This window comes from Erithacus rubecula (assembly GCF_903797595.1).
Source record: "Erithacus rubecula genome assembly, chromosome: 3".
NCBI lineage: Eukaryota > Metazoa > Chordata > Aves > Passeriformes > Muscicapidae > Erithacus > Erithacus rubecula.
The window spans coordinates 117,580,058-117,607,254 of NC_136689.1; the positions used below are offsets into that span (position 1 = coordinate 117,580,058).

Below are 27,197 nucleotides of genomic sequence, written 5' to 3' on the forward strand. Positions count from 1 at the left end.
CTCATCGAGAGACCTCCAAACTGTTGGAATTTCTGAAAATAGGAGGGATCCCATGGTTTCAGTTGCCCATGTCTCCCCAAGAGACCGGTGGGAGTGAAAAGTAGAAAACTTAAAAGCAAAACAAAAATATAATCTGGAGCTTCCCAAAGAAGTTATGTTTCAATAGGCTAACAATGCCACACTTTTACTGGGTGCTTGGCAATATTTGATGCTATGTGACACTTAGCTCTACCAGAGAATGCTGCATCCAAGTAACACGTGAGGGTGCCTGACCAGACACTCAGCCCTTGCCTTAACACAGCACAGCATCCCTCCCTCCCAGCCCCAGGTCATCACATATGGATATTAGAGATACATCCCTTGCCTCCAGTCTTGTCAGGCAAGTCTTTCCAACACTGAAATTCTTGGCCCAATGCTGAAGTTAGCTTTGGAGGCTGTCCAAATGCTTTTAAACACTGTATCCAATACAATCGGATTATGCACCTGTCCAAACCACTGACTCCAAGCAGCAAGAACTCGGCTCTCACTCCCTTCTCAGGACTAAGAGCTGTCAGGATATACCTTGTCTCCTTTGTTAAATGGATAAGGGAGTCCTTCATCACAAGAGCAATCTACAGCACAAGCTTAAATAAACAAGGGCCAAGAGAATTCGTAAAGAGAGTCACTAACATCCTTTCCTGTAACATTTCTTAGCTGGCTGATCTTAATGAGGAAGAGAATAGAATTTGAGAGTGGGAAGAAGGTAAAGTGGGATTATCTGACCAGGAAATTAACACAGCTCTCTGGCTCCTCAGTCTGCAGTTCAAGCAAGCAATAGATCTAGACATGAGTGCCTAAGGAGAACCTGGTCTGGAAAGCAGAACCAAGAAATGCTATCTAACCAAGTAAAGGTAAGGTGAACCTGTGTGTTTTCTTATGGTGATATGCTGGCAGTGCTACCCTCATATCACCTTTACTTGACAAAGGTCAGCCATGGGGTGGTTTTGGCTCAGACACCTTTTGTGATGCCAGCAAGAGGATGGCACCATTGAAGTGTGAGTTTAGCCAGTGTTTGAGCAGAATAGCCTCTGAAAGCCAAAGAACTGTGTGAAGGCATGCAAGGCATGCACATAGAGTCTCATGCAGCCTGATGATCAGCTTGAACAGCATTTTATTGGGAGCTCTGAGGTGAGGAAAGCTTTGATTTGGTTGAAGACACACTCATAGCTACTCTAAACCTAGAATTTTTTGTAAAGTTCCTGTGTAATATGTCCTTCATCCTGGAAGGGCTCCAGTAAGTGATGTGACAGCACGGCCAGCCCTGTAAATGAGAAGAGAAGGATGCCCTGGTTCTGCCACAGCATTTTTAAAGAGGTGACAGCCACATGCTTTCCCCCATGGCCCAGTGAGGCACATGTATTGGCAGCACAGGGCTGTTGCAGGATTGTGGCTGAAGGAGCATCTGAAAATGTCATCTTGCAGGACACTGTAAATTCAGCCACTGTTCCCCAAAAAGGTTAAGAAGAGACTTGCCTCATCAGATCTGAATGAGATCTGAAGTTTGAGAGGGATGGCAGAATACATCTAGAATAGTGAAGGAAAAGGCATACATGCAATTTCATCAGTGATTTTAGAGCATCTTACCATTCTTACAATTCAGAAAAAAAGAAGCATTTCATATTACAATTGTTTCTGTCTACTGAAAAAGATTGTAATGCCACCAATGCAGGCTCCAGAACATAATCTTTTAAGCATATATTTAAAGTGCTATTGATGCTGAGTGATGTGATTCAATTTCAAGGTATATTAGTACTTATTAGATAAAATATGTTTATTTCTGCTTTTTAAACTACAGTACACATTATGTGATGTAACTTATCTTTAGTGCTACATAGAGAGTTAACAAAGCACATACTTCACTTCCTAGATTGTTTGCTTATATGAACTGTTAGTGGAAGGATGCTCCATTTTCACTGTAATGTTTAACAACTGTCTGTGGGGTAATGGTGACACAAAGCTGATTGCTCAACAAGAATGCTGCAGTCTACCTGCAAACCTTCCAAGATTAGAAGCCTCCTTTTACTGAACTACTCAACACTTCCACAAAAAAAAAAGGAGAGAATTCCTGGTCTGAAAAGTTTACAGTCTCTAAGTACAAAACTGAAGCTTATACCAATAGCCCATTTTAGTGATGGGAGAGCTAACCCAAAAGGAAATAATGACACAAAGCACGTTTCATCTAAATAACCTCCCTGAATTTAGTGCTCAGCTGTGACTAAAGTATCAACATGCTCAAAGCCTTGCTAAATCTTTGACAAACCTAAAGATTCAGACAAAGCCTTTGTCAAAACTAGGAATAGAGTGTAAGTCTCCTGAGTAATCAAAACTCCACACAGCACTTTGGCCATAAGTTTGTTGCCTACTATAAATGTCTTTTCACTGAAAAAGTCGAGAGTTGATCTACCAAATCTAAATTCAAAGAGAGAAGGAAATAATAAATGATGAATAAGTTTCTTATCACAGATTATACCCTAATACAAATCCAGAGCATGATACGGTAGAAGTGAAAGCTTAAGACTCTTGTGTTTAAATGAACTGCCCTAAAAAAGGAAAATGTATATTTTAGTGTTGGCACTGCAGGTTGACACATATTGTTCATGAAATAAGCCAGTGAAAACAATTTGCTTTATCTTCTGATGTTTTTGATGGTTTTCTAATGTGTCACTGTCAGCAACAATATGTATGCTCTCATAATAAGATTTTTTTACTATTCTGATGAACATAATAAACTTTGAGAAGCAAATGATTGATCAGAGGATCAATCAATAAGGATCTTTCTTCCTTATATTAGGATTTTTCAGGATAGGACATCCAGTATAGAAGAATTCCTGAAAATGGTAACTGTAGGTGAAGAAATAATTAATTATCAGTCTCTTAAAAGAAGTGATTCAGTGAGTCATTAGGGAAGTGCAAATAACCACATTCAGTAAATTTCAGAAAGATAGGGTTTATTATTATTTCTACATTGCAGAGATATGAAGGGAGGAGGAAGAACTATAATTAATATCATTAGTACTGCCTCTGTTTTGTTCTTAATTTTCTGACGGTTATGCTGGTAACAGGGAACAAAAAAACCCTCTTAAGTACTAGGCTGCTGGCTTGAGTTCAGCCCAACTGAATGGAGGGCTGTGCAGTGCCATGTGCAAAATGTGTTGATGAACTCCCTGGAGCAGAGATATGGCTACGGTTTTAGTAACGTTTGGCAGATGGAACTGGGACTGAATAGGTCTGGAAATTAAGGGCTAAAGATTATTAGAGAAATTAAAGGCTATAAGGCAAGGGGCTAAAAGAGTCATAGAGCTCTGAGAGAACACTTCTGCCTGACTTAGGTATGAGTAAAATAGAACAGGACATCCTAGTCAAAAGGGACTTAGAACAACCATCTTGACAAAGTCACTGACTAACTCAGAGCTGAGGAAAAGGTAAAGCCTGTTATTAGGGGCATTGTCCAAATGCCTCTAGAACACTGCCAATCCTGAGGCATCATTCAGCTCTCTAGAAAAGCCTGTTCCAGTGTTTGACCACTCTCCTGGTGGAGAAAGACTTCCTAATGGTATTTGGAGAGGTTATCATCCCATGTGTCTGCAGTACCCTTCTGATGGATGCAGTGATCCAGCAACAGGGCATGGAACAGCTCCTTCATGGTTGGGTCAGTGTACAGCAACACAACACCTATCTTACTTCTACTGATGCCCAGGAAAGTTATTTAAAATTCCTTAATTCAAAAACACACATGTAATTTCATATGTAGCCCTGTTTCAGCTGCATCTGAAATTGGTTATGCCACCTGGAATAAAGGTTCTCTTTAGCTGTACTTGAGAATGCTTTAGAGAAGGCATATGGATGAAGCATGTCACAAAAGAGAAAAAAAATTGAAATTGAAAAGGGATTGTTGATACTGTCATGTGAGATGCAGAAGAAACCCAAGTCTGGATGGCTGATTTAACTTTTAGCCTCTGATAGCAACTGCATTTTGGTATGATCAGCATTTTAAATGCTATTAATCAGCTTCCCTAGCTAAGGGCAAACAAAAAATCTTCCCTGGATCAGTTTTAAAATTCTATTTAGCTGCCTTAACTTAAAATGCTTTCTTTTTTTTTTTCCCTGGACTTAATACCACCAACATGGAAGTCCCATGGCTGCCTAGGAAAGCAAACTACAATGTAAACAGGAGGGAGAGGAGTAATTTTTTTTTTTTTTTTGCACAATACAAAAATTACTCCAAAATATAATGTTCATGATACAAAATCTTTCTTAATTCACTCTTAATTGCAAATCCTCATTTCCTACTACTCCCTCTTTGAAGGTATCTTCCCTCTGCTGAAGTTTTTTCCAGCTTACATTTTCAGGGCTTCTCAATCTGTTGTTAGCATTGCTGCTTCCTTAAGCAATATTCCTGGTAGTGTTCCTTCTCATGCTGGACTGGAGGCAAGACTGAAGCTAGCATGTGCCAACAGCTACTCACTAAATAAGTACCATGGAATTTGATGCCTACATGTGTTTAGTTTATGGAATTGTTCTGATTTGATCTGGCAGTCTTTGAAACAATGTACTACTAACATGACCAAAAAATATGACAAAGAGATAGAATATAAGGTGGTATTTTACTATTGCCACAACCTGACAAAGCCACATCATCATTCAGCAATGCAGAAGTGAGAATACACGCATCTTCCTGAGGAGTCCTAGTCCATCCAGGGCTAACTTTACAAGGTAGCATCACTGAATACAAGCAAGCTTCAAAACATCTTGAAATGCAACGTTCCCTTCTTGCTGAGTAAAGACAAAGACAGGAAGTATTCCTGGCAGAAATTGCTTATTAAGTGTCTTGTTCAGAAGAACCCCAAATATATAAATTCTTGCATATCAAGGTTGCTCAGGAAACAGTTTAGTGCAGTATCCTCAACAACTTCTGCATAACTTTGCTAGAATATGTATCTGCCATATTTGAAATACCTGCCAATGCTTCATTTTCCTGACTTTGACATTAAAGAAAGCAATGCAGCCTTCTCAAAACCCCCACCAAATGCTTCCTGACATGGACTCACTGAGATCAAAAGCCTTGAGTTACTTATTTACCAGCCCTGCATACAGAGACATACACACACTCTTTGGCCAAATCTAAAGCTAGTTTTATGCCTCTGTGTTTACTCTGCTGTGATATTTACACAGCACAATACAGCTCTTGACCTGACTACTTTACAGCTAGTGTCTCTGCATTTTGCACAGGTATTTGTTGAAAAGCATATGACACCATGTTATCTCCCAATGCCTTTGGAAAATATCAAAACGTCTGCTCAAGCACACTCGAGCTGCCAGCAACAGCAATGGCAACAGAAAAGGAAATGGACTTCAGCCAAACAATTCACATCTTAGGTAACATCACAAACTTGTGAGTCTAGCAGTAGGATGATGAAATAGATATTCATGCAATTTCTACTGATATGAAAGGTAGACTGCCTCTTCTCTCCCTGTCAGTTCTTTCAACTCTGAAATTGAGTTACCCTGCCTTAACAGACATGCATACAGAACCTAAACACTATTTTTGTAATTTTAATTTTTGTATTATGCAATAACTAAAGAATCATTAAGGATAAAAGAATCCCTAAAAATAAGATTTTCTTCCTCCAAAGATTTATAAATGCATCATTTAAGTGCAGACATATGCATACTGAATGATCTGAAGTCAGGAAAGATTGCACTAATAAATTCCAAAAACTGCTGGGAGTCAGCACCCAAAACAATGAATTTATTCTGACTATGTATCCAATCTCTGCTCCATTCCTGTAACTGCTTTAGCAGGTGACTGAAGTTGCTCAAAACAGGGCAAACATTTCCAAAACAGGGCAACATTTCCTAACTGTGTAAGCCTTTATATTTCTGGATTCAATTCCATTAGAAAAATATAAGAAATTTATCTTACCTGGTAGAGGGGACTATGAGGGCTGTACAACTCTCTCTAACACCTCACTGGCACTTCAGCTTATGGACACAGAAATTGCTTGTGACCAGCAATCTTAATTATGGCTTGCTTTACTTACCCTACCTCTCTGTTGATGAATACTGACAGAACTTTAAAAAAAAAAAAATCTGTCAAGATTATATGGTGATGCATATGACTCCTGTATCTAGGACAGGCTCCCTTTTCCCAGGCTAGATAATATACACACATTGTATTTAATGTGAATGATCCCAGCTAAGTAACACAGGCACTGTAATCTACTTGAATGCTTCTAAGCCCACGGGCTGTTTCACAGGTGATAACTGAGAAGGTAATTTTTCAGCTTTTTCACAGAAAACCTAGAGACTACTTTACTTCATCTGAACTGCACTAGGGCAGCTGTTAAACTGCAACAGTAGTGCTTTTTAAGCTCCTAAAGGATGGGCAGAAGTGAAAGGCTGTAATCCTGTTCTCATTGCAACTGCATATTCTCTGAGAATATGAATTTTAAATATAGAGAGAGGCTGTTAATGTGGCATAATAACTGTCTTTACTCAGTAGAATTCACACTTCTTTACATTTCTCCCAGCATGTCCAGATCTTTCTGACATGATGATCCCCAAAGTTCCACAGAGTATTTCAGACTCAGTGTCACTGGGATCATGCAGAGACCATTCTCCATTACGTGCTTCTGAATATACAGCCTGGGAGGGTATTTGCTACTTCTCTTATCACATTTCAAGTGCATGGCTATCATCCTGCTCCATGGGATTTTGGCAACTGACCTCAATAGGAGCAGGTTCAGGTCTGTTCTCTATGTCTGTCAGCCTGTCTTAAGAACTGTTTTTTAGTAAATTCAAGAACCAAGTGAATTTTTTTGCCAAAGCCCTTCTAACCTTTGCCTTGTCTAAAATCCTTATTTCATAAAGAGACAGTGCCTGTTTTTCTGTGAACACCCTTCTGTTCTTCCACTACAGAAAAAAGCACAGCCTGGGATATGCACTCAGGGCTTGGGTTGTAGATGTCAGTGCTTCTTATGCCTGTGGAATATGTTCCAAAAAAGGTTCAAAACCAGGAAGACAGTAAATACATGCATGTCAGCAAATAAACGTTAGGCAAAGATACTGATAGGCAAAATAACATGTAAATAACTAGACAGTTTCAGAGTTCACTGATTCTACAGATCTAGAGATGCATTACTTCCTTTAATTAAAACTCTAGATATTTCTAAGGTATTCATGATTATATGATATGATGTCAGACTTAATTTTTTTAGTAGTCTCCTCTATCATCTTGTGTTTATAGAAAATACACTTGAAATTATGAACTTGAAAGATGCAAAATCATGAGTAAAATATGGAGACTTGAAATTTAGTACTTTTGAAACATATGGCTTTATGAATTTTCTTGGAGGGTTGAGAGTTAATCCAGTATTTTTCAAAACCAGTACTCATAAAGCAGTACCACACTTCAAGCAAAATTAATTTCTTGTATCTAGCATTGAAATTAATTATAAAGCATAAGAGCCTGAAGTGACTGCTGCTCTGCAAATGCCAGAACTGCAGAAATACAAAAATCAAATGGATTCTGGTAAAACTAGGGTATGTGAGCTGCTAAATCTTGCATTCAAATCTGGCTTCTTTGTGATATGTTCATGCTCTTTTGTATTTTAAGAGAAACCCCACTCATCATGCCACTTACCATTCTGACCTCACACAGTGTCATTTCTTCCCTTTCACATTAGTGATCTTAAGTTTTAATTTCTAAAGTATAAGTCTGCAATATCCATTTACTGCTCCTCTTCTCCAAATCTATCCCATACTCTTCAGTTTGGAAACTGCCTCTGACAAAATACTTTCTGTTCTTCATCTGCAATGTTTTGAGGAGCCTCTGAGGTTTCCTTAGTCACATTTCAGCACCTCTCACACAGGTGACCATTCTCCTCTTCTGGAACAATTCTCATCTGTTAACATCTATGATTTATCCTTTTAATTCACCCGTATTTTTCTTTCATTTTTAAACCACACTTTGAAGGAAAATAACCTTCGATTATTCTTGGACTCTCTACCTTTCTTTTACAATCTTCATCCTGTTTAATTTCACCATACAAAAACTACCAATTCCCTGCTGGCTGTGTTTCACCTCCAGGTTTTACTCCTGCTCAGACAATGATCTGAATGAATAATTATTACTGAACTAATAGCCAGAAATCTTCATCTTCTCCAAATTCTCAACATGGTCATCCACATCATACTGAACATTACATTACTCTGGTCTGTAATATGAATTAGATTTTCCTGTTTTGGTTATCTCCATAGAGTCTCTCTAATTTGAAGTAAGTCTTAAATTTTGCACAGTTTCTCGGAATAAAAGGTCATTTATATTAGCCATCTCTTTCTGTGGCCTTAATAAACACAGAATGCATCTGCAAACATTATTTTACTCTAATGGTCCACATCACATGTTAGAAATGTAACAGGAGAAACCTAACCTTTTAAACATAATTTAAATCTCCACTAGCATAATAAAATCCTTTCAAAATAGATCACCATACTCAACTGAAAATTAGTACTGTAGGGAAAGTTCTCAGTTCTTTGTTAGCTGAATTTCAACATGGAACAAATATTTATGACGTGGTTATAAATAGGATTTATAATGGAAATTCTGACACTGTGATAATACTCCCATGTGATAGACCCTACTTCATCTTGTCCTTGGCTGGACACCATGACAGACCAATATAGAAATTCACAGGAGCAGGCCAACAGTATCCTGGAAAGAATGGTTCTTTTTCAGAGCAAATGAATGATTTTTAACAGGAAAAGGAAGCATTGACCTCTTTCTTCCAGACTATACCTGTAATTAATACACCCATAGTGCCAGATACGTACACCTAGGCTAGAAATTGAAAAGTTACTTCAAGATAGTAAAATGGCTGAGGAAGCACTGAAGTTAGTCTAGTCCAGGCTTCTAGCTAGTTTCAAAGTCAGATCCTGCAGCCTTTACTAAGCAACCACGAATTTCATCTGGATGCAAATTAACTAGCTCACTGCTTATGCAAGTCTTGTGAAAATTACAGTGATTGTAACAGCTTTATCTCTCTACAGGAAACTGGTTCTCTGTTATTAGTTTTAAAAGTTAATTTTAACAAAACTAATTAGGCATATTTTTTTACTAAGCAGATAATTTGATTATGTGACTCAAAAGTACCTTGGAGAGATTGAGAAAGCATCCTGAAGAATTAAGGCTACCCCTTTGCAAACTCTCTTTGCTTTGCCTTCTCCTGAGCATGCTCTCCTGTCCCAGATGATTGCAGGAACACTGAGCAGTGGGTTGAGCCAGGAGGTGTGTTAGGCAGTGCAGCTGGATGGGTGCAGACTACCAGCAAGCTGGATGGCCTTCACACTGGGCAAGAGGAAGGTTGGGCAAGGGTGGGGGCATCTGTACCTAGGGCTTGGTGAGATAGTGATAAATCTGGAAGTCATGTTGTGAAGACTGGTATGACAGGACTTATAAAAAGAAAGGGGAGAACAAGAATAAAGCTTGAAACTGGCATCTTTTCTTTTAATGCACCTTCTTTCTTTTATTACTGGATACAACAGAAGATTAGAATACATCTATAGGCTCTGGCTTCTCTAGAGTTCTGTAGAAAGAAGATAGAAGCAATACACTGCAGAGAAAAAATGGCATTGCAAGAAATCCAACAACAGCTCTGTGAAGATGATGAAGTCATATGTAGAATAAATTCAGAAAATGAACAGGCTCTTGTATGACTAAGAATAACAAGCGAGCTTCCGTATGCTTTAAGGCACAAACTGATGGCATGGCTGGTAACTTTAATCAGGCAAAATGCTCATTGTAATTGGCTTTTAAAATAAAACTATCTGGTCTGGCCCACATGCATTTAGCCAGGACATTCCAGTTAATTAGCATCAGCCAGAAATCTCTCTTTCCTGTCCATATGGAGTTTGCATTTTGAGAACTCGAGGAGGTGGTGATGGCACAGAAGAGGAAGATGGGAAGGATGTTTTCTTTCTTTAAACTACAGACATCTACCACTGGTCAAAACAGAATGCAAATGACAGATCCCCTTTAAGGCATTAGAGGCCATTACAAATTACCTTGTAATAAACTTAAAATGTTTATTTCTGATACTAGTAATGTTCAGCATGTTAACACTTATGCTTTAACAGTAACAAAATCTTATAGCAAAAAATACTACTAAACCCTGCCAAATTCTTATTCTTATCATTAGAAAGTCTTTGTTCATGCATTTCACCTAAAGAAAATCTGTCCATCTCTAAACTTGGACAGCTTTAATTTACACTACTCCTAGACTCCTCTCATGCCTTGTTTAGGAAGTCAAAGGCTGGGTGAATTTTTTTGGTGATCCATGTATGTTCATCTCACAGCTGGTTGCTCTGTCAAATAATCTGCCAGAAAACAATTCAGATCTGAATTTCCAGACCTTAACAGCTCTGTGGTAAAGTGCCCAGACTGCTCTTACCCTGCAGCAAAAGTAGTTGTACCCTTCTTTCATTTAATCAAATGTTGTTCATTCAAACTGAATGAAAGAGCAGTATCCATTTGCTGCAGGATATATATGCACACAGACAATTATGGCTTCGCTGTCCAGTCTGTGCAAGTCCATACTTCAGTTTACCTCCTGGTAGTGTGTTTGCCAGATCACATTCTCAAGATGTTCTATGAATTTAGAATGAATGTGTCAAAGTATCCACTAATCTCATGCAAGATAATAACAATATTCCCCCTTTTTACTGAGTGTAAAAACCCTTTATTTTCTGTTACACCTTGATACAGTATTCCCGTTAGTCATTTGTTCTTCTCTAGGTTTTAACAAGAGACACAAAATAGCACTTATTTTTTTCTCTAAGCAAAGAAAACCAGCAAACTGTCCCTGGATGACTCCCTTGAATGAGGCTGTGACTCAGGTTTCATTTGTTTCCTGTCCTGGTGTGCTCTCTTTTGACACATCCACAAGTTTAGTGATGCCTGGAGGAAACAAAGGGTCAGAGCTGGGATTTCTAAAAATCTGCTTTATTTGTTGATAAAAAGGCTCTATAAAGGGTACAATATTTGTTAAATCTACAAAATGTAGAGCCTTGTGAGTAAGGTTCTGCAAAGATACACATCTTCATAATTATTAATTACTAACCAAGTATCTGCTACAGCAACAGCAGAAGCAGGGTCTTGCCTGAGGAACAAACTCAGGGAAAACAGGTCTCTGCAACCTTGTAAGTCCTTACACTATGGCTCTGACCTTTTCACTCAGCTTTCCTGACATGCATGATTGATTACCTTGATACTAAGGTAATCAATCACTGGGAGACCTGAATCTCAAGATTTCTACAGTTCCTCATTATTATTCTTACCTTCTGGATGCTACTCTACTTCCTAGTGCTTTGCTCTCTTTTAGTCTCCTTTTAAACCACAAAGGTAGAACCTCTTGGCAGCTTTTGATGAATGCCTTAATGAACATAAAGGTGAAATATGGGAGAAAGTATTTGGGAAGCATGAACTGCCATGATACAAGGAATGATGAATATTCACTGTAATTATAATTTGTGTGTAATACTAGGCTATACAGCCCTGAAAGTTGCTTTTTAAGAACCTGAAATTTAAGAGCTTTATCAAAAGGTTTTCAAATATTGAAATGGTTTTAGGCTACAAGTAATTCAGAGATCACTCATTAAAACAGAAGGCATTTGTATTTCACTTCTTTTTGTCTCTATTTCAAGAGGCTTGTTGATATGCTACATACATTTACTGCTGACAGCATGCTTGCCTACTACACTAAGCAGTTAAAGAAATAAGAGAAAAACTACACTTTCTCATCATAACCTATTTTCAAGACAATTTAGTACAATGGAAAGTTTTCACTTAACTATAGTTACAGAGAATGAGACAGAACACTTACTGACACCTTTTTGCAGCATTTGCAGTAGATACTGTAAAAATAAAAAGCTCAAGTGATAGAAGAAAACCAAGAAGTTGCTATTAGAAAGCAATAACAATTACCTTCTTTTCATTCAAATACAGAAAAACACTATTTAAAAAAAGCAGATATTTACCTCTGTTTGTGTGAGTGTAAATACAAAGAAATATTTATCTATTTTATTACCATAAATGACAAAAGCTAACAGCATCACTGTCCAATTACTCTTGGCATGACTCTTGGGAAATGCCTAAACAAACAAGTACATGTCCATGTGAGTGGGTTAACTGATAGCACACAGAAAAAGTGTATCTGAAAAAGGCATCCCATACACTGAGCCTGGAAAACATCTTAGACATGATAATACTTGAAATCAGCACAATGATGTGTGAACCTGGTGGTTTGCAGGAGTTTATTTGGGAAAACTGAGATTTAGTTATCATCTTGGCATTTAATGGGAAAAGACTTTTTTTTTCAAATGTATACAAATATGCTGTATCTTACTATGGTGGAAGCAACTAGAGAATTCAAACTTTAGAGTCTAGAAAAGGTATTTATCTTTTGCTAAGAGCTAGATGAGACATGTTTTCACACAGAGAACAGAGTAAGTAAACTTTGAGAAATGCTTTGCTGTGCCATTCCACACATATCCAGCTGCACATGGGGAAGGGATACAAACTCTCCTCTTCTGTAAATAGAATAAAAGTTTCAAGTGAGAGGAAAATAAGATCCCACACTTTCTCTCCCATATCTCAGCTGATTTGTCAGCAATGCTACTTCAATTCCTGTGGCAGGGAGTAAAAAGACACCTGAGAAATTCTAGATCTGAGTGATTTCTTGGTGTCAAATTTCACACTGTCAGATGTTGGCATTTTCACTCGAGTACTCTAATAATTTCTTTATTTGAAGGGTTTGGCAACTTTCAAATAGTTTCTTTCCAAATGCTTCAATTATTTGCAATGCTGAGGTTATCAGTTCTTAACTTGTGAATGGCAAGATGGCCTGCTGCTGTAAATTGGGATTTATTTTGCTATTGGTGGAGATTGAAATAATGAAAAATGAAAAAGACTTGAGTATGATAACAGTAAGTATGGGCCAATAATATAAACCCACAGGAGGGGTAGTACTGAGGTAATTCCCAACAGTGAAAAGTACATACTTATACTGTTTTAAGGTTAGCAAAATCTTACTATGAGAAATAGTTCTGTTGAGTTTTGCCAACAGTTCTGGACTGCCATCATAAAAAAAGATTAATTTATATCAGGATGCATACAAATAAAGACTTCAAGACTGGTAAATGGAATGAAAATTCCAATCAGGTGAACAATCCTTGCCTTAGGCACCAAACACAAAAAGAGGTTCCCAATCCCCGTAACCCCAAATCACATTCTCTCTCTACAATCAAATACTTAGGAATGAAGAAAAAAATCTCAAATATTCTCTAAGGTAACTGACAGTACAGATTTAGTAATAAGTTATGTATAGTGACCACTTGAACTAAAAATTGAAGTGAATAGGCGTGTTTTTAGAAAATGTTGCAGAATGTTCTTTGCTTTTGTGGGTCTTAATAGCCTGCATTCTCTATATGGGTATTTTTAAGATAAGTTTGTGCCTGAAACAAGGATGAGTAGAAAATGACAGTAAGTGAAAATGAATCTCAGAGCTATAACCTGTATTAGCATGCAAGTACAGGCAGATCCTTGAAAAGTAATAACAAGATGTGACTCAACTCAATTTGACAGGTGAAATAAAGGGCAGACATGAAAAGACATTAAACTGGCAAATGAAGTACCACTACATCTATCCAATTTTAAGCTAAAGAGCAGTACACAGAAATATGAACCTCATGGAAAGTCAGCAGAAAAACAAGGCAAAATCAAGTTTGCTTCTTCCTTTAGCAACTTTCCAAACCTTGACGGACAAAAATGGGCTGCAATGCTGATGTGAGACAGACTTAATTCTATACCATTGTGAATATGGGACTAATGTTTTACAGAGCACCCAAGGCATAACAGAGGAAGATTTTTTTACAAGTTATGTATGTCTAATGGTAAAGCATTCTCCAAAATTTAGACCTTAGCTAGCCAAGACTGCCAGGAATTCCACCGGACAGTAAAAAACCTATAAATTTTCCCGCTAATAAACAGATTATAGAATTAAATCAAATTTCTGTTGATTTATGATTGCTGAAGTCTGATAATGTCCTGAACAAGCTATTAATCTGAGGCAAAGTTATATACTTGATACTGACTCTTCAATACTCAAGTGTTTTCATATGAAGTAATAGCCACCAAATTATTAAAAATGGAAAATAAAATCTCCTTGAGCAATGCACACCCTTGATAACATACACATGACTTATTTCTGTATAAAAGACAACATTCAAGATGGAATAAACACTTGAACTTAACACAAAGTCTTTTCACTGGTATAAAACAAACAGCCCCATAAAAGCCCAATCTACAATTACCTGGTTGGTAGAAATTTGGTGAAAGTTCTCTGGCAACTGCTCTTGCAATATCACATTCCTGGCGAGCAGCCTGAGCAGCCTGATCCGCAGCATCGGCTTTGGCTCTGGCGTGCGCGGTTCTGGACAAAGCAGAAAAGAGTTGAGATGCAGAGGAGTCTCTTATCATTGCATCAAGCATGTGAGAGAAAAGGAGCTCAGCTAGCATACACCATCCTGTACAGAGCACTCTTAGGACAAATTGTTGTGAGGAACTGCAATTAGCAAAGTATTTCAGGATCAAATCACTGTTCTCTCAGCTCCTCAGTCCGGTTCATCCTCAGATCATATTTAATTACAGGAACCCAATTTACAGCCCAAGCTTGTAATTAAAAGTTCTAAATAAAAGGGAAGAATAGTATCTGACAGAAATATGGGATTAGGATTTATTTACATGTTACCAGAATGTGTACAGAAGGTCAGACTGCACCACCACACTGACTCCTAAACAGGATTCTGGGATTTTGGGACACATGGTGTTCAAAGGGACTGAGGAATGCTACTACCTTTACCACATTTCAAGGTTAATGCTGGGTCAGTGCTGGGTGCCATGTAAAAATTTCTGAAGGACAAAATTCAAGTATATTGTCCCAAAAAATAGGAAGTATCTTCCACAAGCAGATCATGTTGGTAATGAATAGTCTGAAAGATGTGTCTAACACTTCAACAGGCATTTGTAGAAATGGGGATTTAACTGTTCTAAGTTCTTGTAACTCATTGAATTTCAAATCCAAAATCAATCTGAAAAGGCAATTTTTCTGAAGTAAAGACAACAGTATGGAATAGTTTGGTAAAGTAATGTGCATTCTGCTTCCACATTCTTCCTCTTGCTGTTCCCCAAAAACCCGCCACGAACAGCTTGTGCCAAGGCCAGACTGCAAAGGGATAGCTGTGTTACTGCAGGTTTGCATCACTGCTTGTCCCATCTTCCCTCATCACTTAATTTTCCAAACAGTCATCTGTTTAAAAATTCCTGATGGCAGTGATCTCTCTGTGCCTCTACAGCATCAGCACATAGCCTAGAGCTATGAAATGGCTCGTTAGAACAGAGGGGAAGCTAAACATGGCAAACCAGCAGAATATTTCGAGACTCTAAAAATATTACTAACATTTCTAAACCAAATACAATCAATTTCATGATCTCATCACTTTTCTCATAACATTCTAGTAGAAGACTGACACAGAGGTAAGAAAAGAATTAGTTAACAAGACAATAGCATCAAATTTTATCCCATGTGCCTGGTAATAGCAATGAATAGCAATTAAATAAATAAAAATTTCTAACAACTTCACCGTAAAAATTCAGGTTTATTTTCAAGATATAAAGAAGGGTTCTATGCATTTTAGACAAAAGGAGAATTAAATGTTAGCATTAACCAGAATGAGCATCAAGAGATTAACAGTATGGCAGACTTTGCATTTCTAAAAGGATGTTTAATCCCGTAGGGTACTAGTATAAACACAGACATAAAAAAAACCACATAGACAGTTTCATCTGTGGTGCCTGGAGAAGATTTATTTAAGTTACATCCTCCCTAAAATGTATGTGGGGATAAATGTTGAATGTTCTTTCAAAGCTTAACTTGTCATAATTTACTGGATAAATATTAACTTATGCTGCTTTCTTGCAGATCCCCCTAGGTCTGTGAGAAAAAAAGATAATGAGCAAATGAGTTGTAACACCTTTGCTTTGTACTCAGGATGGGGGAAAGAAACTGTTAATAAAAACAAATACAGCACATAATCCTGTATGTGTTCTGTGCAGTTCATGAATGGGTGTATGGTATGTGCTTGCTTAGTAACAGTAATCAAACCCGTTCTTTCTCTATAATCATTATTTTCAATTAGATGAGCTATTCTTAGCTCCTGCATAATTATGTCTATGTAGCATAAACTTAATGAAGCAATCGTAGCACTGGGACATTGTTTTGTGAGACAATAATATAGTCTGCTCATAGATAAACTAGACACTGGTCATCTTTTTGTGATGAAAGAACAACCAGACTACTCCCATATAAAAATAGTCTAATACTATTGCTACTGCTAAGACAGACATTTTAAAAGCTAATATACAAAATAACCAGCACCAGGAAAACATACTGCCAGGATAATACATTTATATATTGATGCCTATGAATTTTCTATATTATATACAAGAAGCAAAACAGACATTCTGCTGAAAAGCACAGTATCAATTAGTTAAGGAATTAAATGGTGACAGGAGTAAGAAGCCAGTGTAACTTTGTCACATGAAGCTGGGCAGAGCAGGTCACACCAGGAAGAAGCCAAAGGAACAGAAGGAAAATGAGCACAGCTTTCCTTGGCTGCCTTATCTCACAGCTCCTTTTTCAACTCACACTTCCTGCTATTCTGCCCCTTTTGTACTCCCAGTGAGGAGTTCCAGCAGACCAGGACAGGAGTGAGCACTGCCAAGGCATGTCCTAGCAGTGACACGCTGGAGCAGAGCCTCGGTGCAGAGAGATGGTGTAGAGAGGAACTAACCAGCACGGGAGGGCAAGGCAGTCTTGTGTCTAAAACATGTTTATGCTCCTTCCTCAGCCAGACTGAAGGGTGTGTATGTGCCTGTGCTGAGACACTTTCCTGACAGCCTGCTGCCGCTGATGAGCGGTGACAAGAGTGACAAGAATGGGAGAAAGTGGCAGAGCTGATCCTTCTGCACAGAACAGCAGCTCTGTGCCCTGCCTGGGAATGCAGGCTCCTGCTATGTGCAATCGTTTGCTATTTATCACCTTGGCATTTGCATGCTCGACTGGTGAACTTCAGCAACGTGTATTTTATCATCTCCATTTGCAACTGCATACTTAGATAATTTTTTAACTTCTTGTACACTTAATTCTAAGTGTCAGACTCAAATAATTTTTCTGTTGCTATTTATTTTCCTGGGTTTTTTAAATTCTGACTTCCACATTTGATCTGCCTGTATGTTTTCCAGATGACTTGCTTGCAATTACTGCTACTTGATACTGCATTTTGTCTGTACTTGTTTTATTCTGCCTTCAAGTGACCTGCACACTATCAGACTAGTATTATCAGAAACTATGGAGAAATATATTAGTTTTGAATGACAATATTTGTAAAGCAGAACTATCCAAGCAGAAATAGAATCCATTTGCCCCATTTATGCTGCACACAGTTTTGGTAATCTTTATTTACCTTTCATTACAGAGGTAAATTTCTAACTGTAGGATCTCCAAATTTTGTTTGCTATCAGCAATTATTCATAGAAATTTAAGTCTACAATATATCACATCAAAATGACCCACATCTGAATGAGCACCATTTACTTGAGAGCTGTTTTTTTTCTCCAGGGAACTCTATGTCCTTTGCTATGACAAGAGATCTTTATGAGAACTCTTGAAAGCAAAACCCGAAGAAAAGGTCTCATTTCCTCTCTCCAGCCAAGAAAAAGACTGTGGTAGGATTTTTTTCCAGGAAGGATTGGTCTCATGTTTCAGCAGCAAAACAGAAATTATGCAGGAAAGAAGGCAGCAATCCACAGATTGCCAAACAGCAGAGAAAGATAAGTAACCTGCTTTGCAATGCTGCATTCAGGTTCTAATCCACAGCAAAGTATATTTGACGATTATTTTTGTTTTAAGTGAATAGGCAGTTCTCTGTAAAAATAATTTCTCAGCAACTGTAATACCTAATACACACTAGTTACTTTTGAATTACTGTGTAGTTTTATGTGTATTTCTCCTGGAAAGTATCAGGACTATCATTAATATTCCACATGATGTGTCAAACACATTTTTCAGGTGAATATAAAAATTAAAGTATTTACCAAAATCAATTCATATCAAGAAGGGCAATCTACCACTTCACTGATGAATGCACAGAGGTGGTAAATTCAATGAAGACAGGGGCTTCAAATTAAGTTGTAGCTGTGGCAGGAATCAAACTGTACTCACATTGAAAAGGATGAGTAGCTACAGCTCATGGGGAGTCCTGGTGCCACATGGCAGCACGTGGAGTCCCTACAGATCCCCTGGTAGATATCAGTCTCTGTGATCAGTGAATGAGGGCTGGGGGAGCAATGCCTGACTGAAAACCTGAGAAACTGCATACCAAGTTTTCTAGACTGTGGGACAACTGGTATCTTTCTTTTCTGCATTTCACTGGGCAAGTAAACAGGAACACATCATATTAACTACACTGAAAAATTATAAGCACAGATCCAGAGGCTTCTTACAAGCAGCTCCTCTTTCAGCAATACTATGGTCAGATTTCCACTTATTTATGTATGAAAAAATAACTTGACAGAGGAGTGCTGAGGCTTGAAGAGCTTAACAATATTATCTCCCTTTCTACAGCAACAATGCTTATATATAATGCCATGTGCCTGGAATGCATTATGTAACATTTATCTAAATTTAAAACCCATTTAGAACTGTCCATTACCTTCCAGATTATTTTGTATTTCCATGGTACCCTTCAACACACTTGTACTGCTGCCTCATTCAGAGTCAACTAAAAATGTAAGCAGCATATGTTTACATTGTTTTGTTTTTCAGATTTTATTAAACACAGTGAATCCAGCATAAAGCTTTCCAGGAGCTTTCTTTCTATTTCTTAAAATTATAAAAATAATTTTGCTTTCTATTTGCCAAATATATGACACAGAATTATGCTCCTATCACATTATTCTAAACTAACAATATTTACAATGTTAAACTAACAGATTTCTGTATTGTAAGAACAAAAATACCAGTAATGGCCAAACCTACATGAAGTTCTCAAGAGATATTTTTTATTAATGACAGCTGTCAGGTGTATCTGTTTAACATTACACATTGTGTGTGCAATATTACCCATTACCATCCTTCTTGAAACAGGAATTCTCTAAAAACAATCCTACCTTCTTTAATTCTAAAATGCAGTGATTGTTCTAGGAAGCAGAGAGTATTGTCTTGAGGTTTTTTCCCAGATATAAAACTTTTCAACATTTTCACATTGTTTCTATCTGTCAGAGAAAAACTTTGCAATCTGCAAAACCAAGTTCTGGTACAACTGGTAGAGATCCATAGCATTTCCAGGTAAAATGAGTTGGAGAGAGACTTTAAGGGAAGTTTTTTAGTAGACAAATTTTTTCCTTGCCCCCATTATATTTCTATATTTTCCTTATATCAGTAATGTATGCTTAATATTTTTAGAACACCTATGTATTTTTTAACACTGCAATTGAGAGATTGGCATTTATCAAGTGGGCTAGTCACCCATCTCAGCTTCTTTCAGCGACAATACTGGGTGAAAACCAATATTCTGCTATGGCAGAATTAAAAATACATACTTGCATGACTGTGTAGAGCTACCTAAGTTCTCTTGGCTTCTTAACTCTCAGCAACTCATTGCTGTAACAGCTCAGAAGGGAGGGCAGGTCTCTGAAGACCAGCAAGAAATAGGGGTCTCTGAGAGAAACAGAGGACAAACACTGACTAATAGATAATGGAATACAAGAGCTTCATGTCAGTAAGAAACTTAAAGTAATTCTGAACTCTAGATTGAATTAACAAAATGAGACATATGCCCTCAGCTAAACTTAACTTTACCAATCTCCTTTGTGCTTTACTAAATTGTAATCTCAACCAGCCACTCCTTCTTTATGAACTGACCTCACTCAGTAACTGGAATAGCTTGGTACCAGTGAAGTCTGATGTAGTAAAGCACGAGCAGGTCTATTATGTAAACACTGCTGGCACATCAATCTGTATCATCTTACCTAATGGATTTTGCTCCTGAAAACCCCTCCATCCCAGTCTAAATTAATTTCTCGTATTTTCAGTCTTTATTCATATTAGAGGAACTTAAAAAATACTAACCTTTAGTTAATAATGCCTGAAAAACTCAGGAAATTTCTTGCACTTGGAAAACAGCTAACCTGATTTCAGTACTTGAAAACATAACCTGAGGCTAATGACTGATAAATCAGACATCAGTTTTAGGCATAAATAACAGCATAAATAAATTGTGTCTACTTCCACAGAGATTTATAGGCTAACAGTGTATTGTGCCAGACATCATACTTTGTTTAACAAACTATTTTGCCAAATACTTCATAAACTGCAAAGATTATGGGTCCTGTACCTTATCTTGTTTGCCTTTATTTAACATACTTGGACTAATTTTTTTTAAGGTTTCTGATTTTGTACCCTATGGCAATGTATTTAAACAATAGCATAAATTACATGGAATTAATGAAGTACATCACAATGGATTAAAAACTAACTGTGACACATTTCAAAGCTTTATGCAGAAGACATCAAAGAAAATGGCTGACATGTGCATTTTACCTTAGGAATTATTTTTTTGTTCCAGAGTTAGTATTTCACTTTTAGAATGTCTCAATACAAGCTAAAACATACTGTGGTAGAGCTGGCAAGTTACACAACTTCTGAATTCTGAAAAATCCCATGGACAATTTACTGTAACCTGAAGTTACTGTAATCTACAGTTTACTGCAACATGAAGTTCAATCATAGCAACTCTGAACTTCATTGTGCTTAAGTGTACCAAAAGAAAACACTGGGAAACAAAAATCTAGCCAGTATTGGAGATGATCATGGAAAGCAGCAGAAAGGCAGATGACACTTTGCTGGCTAGTCCCACACATTGCCTTAAAAAAAAATGGGTTAGTGTACACTTGATATATTTAGAGACAAAAAATCAAGTATAAACTAAGGAATTTGTTCTTGCTACATAATTCAGCATTCATAAAACCACTAAGGGAACAATGCCCAGCTCATCCACATCCCAAGAAGCAAAAAGTAATGTCAGGACCACAGAATAACTGTGAATCCAAAAAGAGCAGCTTTTTGACTTACACTTCTTGAGCCTTCTATCTACTTGTTATTGAAAAAAAAACATTGAGAAGCCACTTATCAAGGTGTACACACAGGTATCTGACACTGGAATATGGGGAAGACATAATGGGGAAGAGAAGTGTTTCAGATAAGACATAACTGCTCCAAAAATTAGAAACTGAACTTAGGCACAGTCAACCTTGAAATTTTATGAGTGTATTTTAGAGAGAAAATGATGGATATTTCTAAGCCTTTGCAATGATATTAGGCACTGTAATAAAAGTGCTCTTTAATCCATTTTCTGAGAAAAGGACTACTTAGTCTTTTGTTTACAGGAAGTGAGATTAGTTCATTTTGGGACTGTTTACATGAGGTATTTCAGAGAGCTGACATAAGGGCTCTGATTATCTCATTGGAGACACCCATCTTACTCCATTAAAATAAGGAACTTTTTTCAGTTTGGACCTCTGAACTGTTCAAGTGTCAGACTCCTGCAGTGGTCATCATGAAACTGCTCTGCTGGGCCTACAAATATGGCAAACACCAATCTATCTGTTTGTTGAGGAATCAGCTGCCTTCTTATGACAAGATTTAGAACATGTTTGTATTTTCCTGTAGACCTCTAGGGTCCATATCAACAAACCCAGAACAGCTCAGCAACTCAGGAGTGCCAAGCTACTCACATCTGTAATACCAGTCACATACACATATCAGTTCAGAAAGATTTTAGGTGAATGAAAGACTGCATCCTCTGAAAATCCACTTTCAACAACTGAGATAAATTAGTTCAATCTCCCTAGTCTGTCTTTCAGGCCCTCACTCTTGCTCACATGTTTGGAAAAAGACTCACATGCAGATGTCTGAATTTATAAGTTTTCTTGAACTGCATCATTAGAGAGGCTGCTTTAATGGCACTCTCCTTAGCTTTAGGTGTCCCACTAGCCCAGCATTACTTGTATGCATGCCAGATACTCTGCCCCTGTATAAAGGAGCTGGCTCTTCATGTGATGGTACTCAGTTTTAACAACCACTCTGTCAGTAGTTTGAATGAATGAGTTTTGTTTTCATATTGATTTACTTGACTATAGCACTGGCACAGAAATCACAGAATCATTTAGGCTGGAAAAGACATCAACTCCAACCATTAACCAAAGACTTCCAAATCTGCCACTTAACCACATCTCTGAGAGCCACACATCCACAAGTCTTTTAAATACCACCAGGGATGGTGACTCAACCACTTCCCTGAGCAGCCTGTTCCAATGTTTGGTAACTTTTGGGTGAAGGAATTTTTCCTAATATTCAATCTAAACCTCTCTTGCCACAGCCTGAAGCTGTTTCCTCTTCTCTTACTGCTTGTTACCTGTGAGAAAAGACTGACACCCCCCTGCTATGTGTTAAAGATGGCACAATCTTCAATTTCATCAAGATCAGCACCATCACTTCAAGCAGAATACAAGTTTTCCTGTGGGAAAATTTACCCTTTGGACAAAATACACTTTTGTATACTATACTCATCGGGATCTTCCCCCCATTTTTGCTAATGGTGAGTCACTGACAGAATTTTTTATTGTCACATAAATCTTGACTTGTATTTCTCTATCCTACTTTATATGACAGATTGTACTGTATTCTATTCTATTATCAAGCCTCCTTAGTGAGCAGTATTTTCTTCCAGTTCCCTGATCCCATAATACTAATTCCTGCAGACAGGAAGGGACTTTTTTTTCAACAGGAATAAGGGAATAGCTGCAAACAATTTGTTGTTTCCAATCACTAAAGCAAATTATATTGTTTGGCTGAAGAGAGCTTCTGAATCTAGCTGGAAGCATGAAAGAATATACACACTTGAGCTCAGCTGCTCCTGATGACACAGTTAAGTGAAAAAAAACCAAGAAGATAAATATGTTTCTCCTCCCTTCATCAGAATAGCATACAAGCTTCATGAAAAGAATAACTTAATGTACTAATGATTCTGTGCAGTGAAGGCAATCCTACTCAAGCAAATAAGATTGCATGGACACTGTGATCATTTGCTTAGATAATTTCTAAGGTAAGTTTAGTGCACTGCATTTCCCTCAACCACAGATTTTTTTTTTAAAAACTGTTCTCTATCTGGGATAAATAAAATAAAATGGTAGGTATGATGACTGCTATCATCAGCACCAATATCTGGAAGCTATTCTACACTTTTAAGTATAAGAAAGCAATAACATTGTTCCAAGGATACAGCTAGATGAAAACTAAGGATAACTTACCAGAAGAGATTAGGATAATTTTTTGTATACAGATGGACTTTTTTTTTTTCATTCAAAACGTTATCTTTTTCAGTGTTCTACTGATTTTTACCACTTAAAATTACTTAAAAATATCAGAAAATATGATATCAAGTGTCAATACTTAGAATTTTTTTTGTTAGAATAGTTCTAATTGGAAAACTTTCACAAGCTCTATTAATCAGTAAACCAAAAACTATGTCAAATGTCATCCATGACAATGCCTGTATTCCCTAATCTCTCCCTTATACAGAGTTGATGTGTTTTCTACAACATTTTTTTTTAAATTTCAAAGAAAAAGAAGTGTTTGAGAGAATTTAGCAGAGAATACCAAGGCTTTTGGAGAGTAGTATGTGTAATATAAGACTAATATCTGACCTCTCTGAACATCAAAATGTATGTAACTCACACTTGTTGCATGAAAACTACACTCCCAGCAATGAGAAGGAAAATGTGAAAAAATAGTTAAAATTGTGTCGTTTCAAAAAGTACAAGATCAACTCCCCCATCATGAGCACTTCTAGGAGCATGCTTCATGCTTTTTCTAAGTGATGTTGGCAGTCTGTACTTACTATATTGCAGTTTTAGTACATGCTTAATTTCTTGGTGCTTATTTTCTCTATTACCCAAATTTTAGCACACATATTTGCTTACATTTTCTCAAGCTGAAGTAGTAATATGAAATTAAAATCTTCATAACAAATGAGAACAGAAAGGATACACCAACCACAGAATAAACATAGAAGAGTTTTGGGCAGTATGCAAAACTGCCTAGAAAATAAGACAAAATGAAAATACTGCCTAGAACACAGTAACACAAAAAAATATTTTTTCTGAGATGTAATAATGACATTTATGCACTTGTAACTAAAAAAAATGTTGTGTAATTAAGTATTTAAATGACAAAACATATTGCCATGAATTCAAATAGTCTGTGGCAATGTTACAGGGGTTATTTTACAGCTTTTAAAAATCTTTGGCTATTAAAATCTAGTGCAATGTTCTCAGCCTTTTAAAGGCATTAACTGTGTTTAAATTTAATTTTTGTGTCCTTAGCAATCTAAAAGCCAAAACTAAATTGGGCTTATCTTTCCTCGCATGGTTCATTTCTGTTCCCTGATTAAGTGCCAGATGTCCAGAAAAAAGTATTGATAGAAAAATGTCTAGCAAACCACTCTGGAATAAATTCTTCCTTTTTTGGTTATTTAAAGATAACTGTTACAAAATTCACAGGAATGTGTGAATAACAGAAAACACTCATATGTTACAATTGAGCAGCTTAATTAAAAAGGGCTTAAGCTCTCCATGAAAGACAAGCACTCAAGTGTAGGGATGATTTTAAGTAATTTGCCTTTTCTCCAGGCTGACAGATATGAATCAGGCTGCTCATATTATATATTAAACATCAATAAACCAAACAGGTTAAACAAGCAGAAGAAAGACTTTGATGATCCTTCCATCTGTAAACATGTAATTCTTCTTAACTAAAGAGCACTGCAGATTGAAAATAACATCAGATCATTTCAGACATAGGGCAGCTGACAGGTATTTCACAGGTTTTGCTATCTCCAGCATGAAGGAAATGCAAAACCTGAGTTTATCACAAATGCAGTTAACAGCTTTAAAATAATCTTCTCTCATATACATACCCCTCTCCAATAAACATCTATGCATATGTTTAACCACTGTAGTTATCCATAATGCTGCCAATACAGCTTTGAATAAACAACCAACATGTCCTATCAGCTACCAGAAAAATTGAAAACCCAGGAATGCTGTTCTGGTTCACACAGGGCTGATGATCTTGCCTAGATACCCAGAAGGCTTTCGTGGCATCCAGAGACTGCTGAGATAAAGTTCACAGTAGCTTATTTGTTCCTGCTTAGAGCAGTCCTGGATGGCTTTGTTCAGCTGAAGTCATGCAGATCTGCACAGTAAAGTTGAGGATTTGTTGTCGTATTACATATTTAGCAGTAACCATTCATGAGAGCAACAACTTAGTGCAGACTCATGAAAGTCTCCTGTTTTAGACCCTCTGAACAGTGCTGGTCATGGTCTATTTGCTCCTTTTTATTTTTTTTCTTCTTCTTACCACAGGCCTTGTCTGTAGCCCTGACATTCTCTCCCAGTCTCCTCGAAAAAGCAAGTGCTTTCTTTTCTGAGTCACTAATAGCTGAATTTTAGTGTAAACACTACAGCATGCCATGAAAAATAAAGCAAATTCCAAAATAATCAGTCTTAATGTCTCCTTGCCCTCTCTTCACACAAGCACGGATTTATCAGAATTTCCAAGACTATCTAAAGGTTGGTGGGTTTTACTGATACAACTGTGACACTGGAACAGCTGGTAAGACAAGAATCTTCTGTTAGGCAATACATGCACTCCCGCTAACACCAAAAATCTGAGGCCAAATTATGAGATCTGGTGCTTGAGATCAGGATTGCAAGCAATTCCTGAGCCTCAAAAATGAGTCTTCTAGTAAAGTTACCTTTCTAAACTCCAGGTATTTGAGCTTTTAAGAGTAGCAGAGAAGGGCCACACCTTGCTCCCTTTTACATAGCAGGGCTACTAACACTTGTCAGTAGCATCAGATCTGCTCTACCTGCACAGAATAATGATGCTGCACACACATGGTAGTGCTTTCCAGAAGTGCTGGGCATGACTAAATACACACCCAAGTCCTGCACTCGTGGTGTCTTCAATAAATAACACTACAGGAGTAAGTGCTGCTACTACAGCAATTCATGTTGCTGACAGCCAGTGGTAACTGCAAGGGTCTGAACACCAGGGAGTGACAGGAAAATATTTGCACCTGCTACTTTTCTTGAGGACATTAAAGGAGCCTCACCATGTTAAGGGCATGCATCTTGGCAGGGAAGGGCTGATAAATCCTGGGAAACTAGTGTCCTGGAATAACCCTGTGGGCTGGATGAATTATATTAGGATCACAGAGTGGTTTTCACTGGAAGAGACCCTAAAAATCATCCAGATTTAACCCCCTGCCAGGGGTCACCTTCCACCACAGCAGGTTGCTTAAAGCCCCATCCAGCCTGGCCTTAGACTCTTCCAGAGATGGGGCACCCATAACTTTTCTGAGCCACCTGTTCCATCATCTGACCACCCTCACAGTAATTTCTTTTAAATACGTAATCTAAATCTACCCTAAAAATACCCTACAGAGATCTTCTGTTTGAAACCCTCTGTCTCACCACTGTACTCCTTGGTAGAAGAGCTCCTCTCCCCACCTTTCCTGCAGGTCCCTTTTGGGTACTGGAAAGCTGCTTTAAGATTTTCATGGGCCCTTGTTTTCTCTGGGCTAAATCACACAAAAAACAACCTATTTTGTCAGGTTGTATACCAAGATGACCCTTCCTGGAGTCTGTACTGATCCACCTTCAGAATATGTATCTTATTTTATGAATCCCATGGGGAAATATGAAGGTCATCAGCTGGGAAGGCTTCAGTCATGCCTCAGTTCTTCTGCTGAAGCCTGCATTGCTGGGGGCTTAAAGGAGGAATTGAGAACATACTTGAAGAGCCACTGGAAGGGCAGGGAAAATGAACACGTGCTTTCCTGGAAAATTTGATAATTCAATATGATCAGTGCAAGGTAATTCAAAGATTAACTGCTTTATGTAATTAGCAAAATAATGACAG

At 37.6% G+C, this 27,197-nt stretch overlaps 1 protein-coding gene across 5 annotated transcripts in view; it reads right to left on the bottom strand.

Annotated features, from left to right (window-relative positions):
• JPH1 (junctophilin 1) overlaps positions 1-27,197 on the bottom strand; it is an 83,871-nt gene that overhangs the window by 15,257 nt on the left and 41,417 nt on the right. For all 5 annotated transcript variants that reach the window (XM_079299529.1, XM_079299528.1, XM_079299527.1 and 2 more), the window contains exon 3: positions 14,407-14,525. In XM_079299529.1, the coding sequence (XP_079155655.1) occupies positions 14,407-14,525 (119 nt within the window). The remainder of the gene's footprint in view (positions 1-14,406; positions 14,526-27,197) is intronic.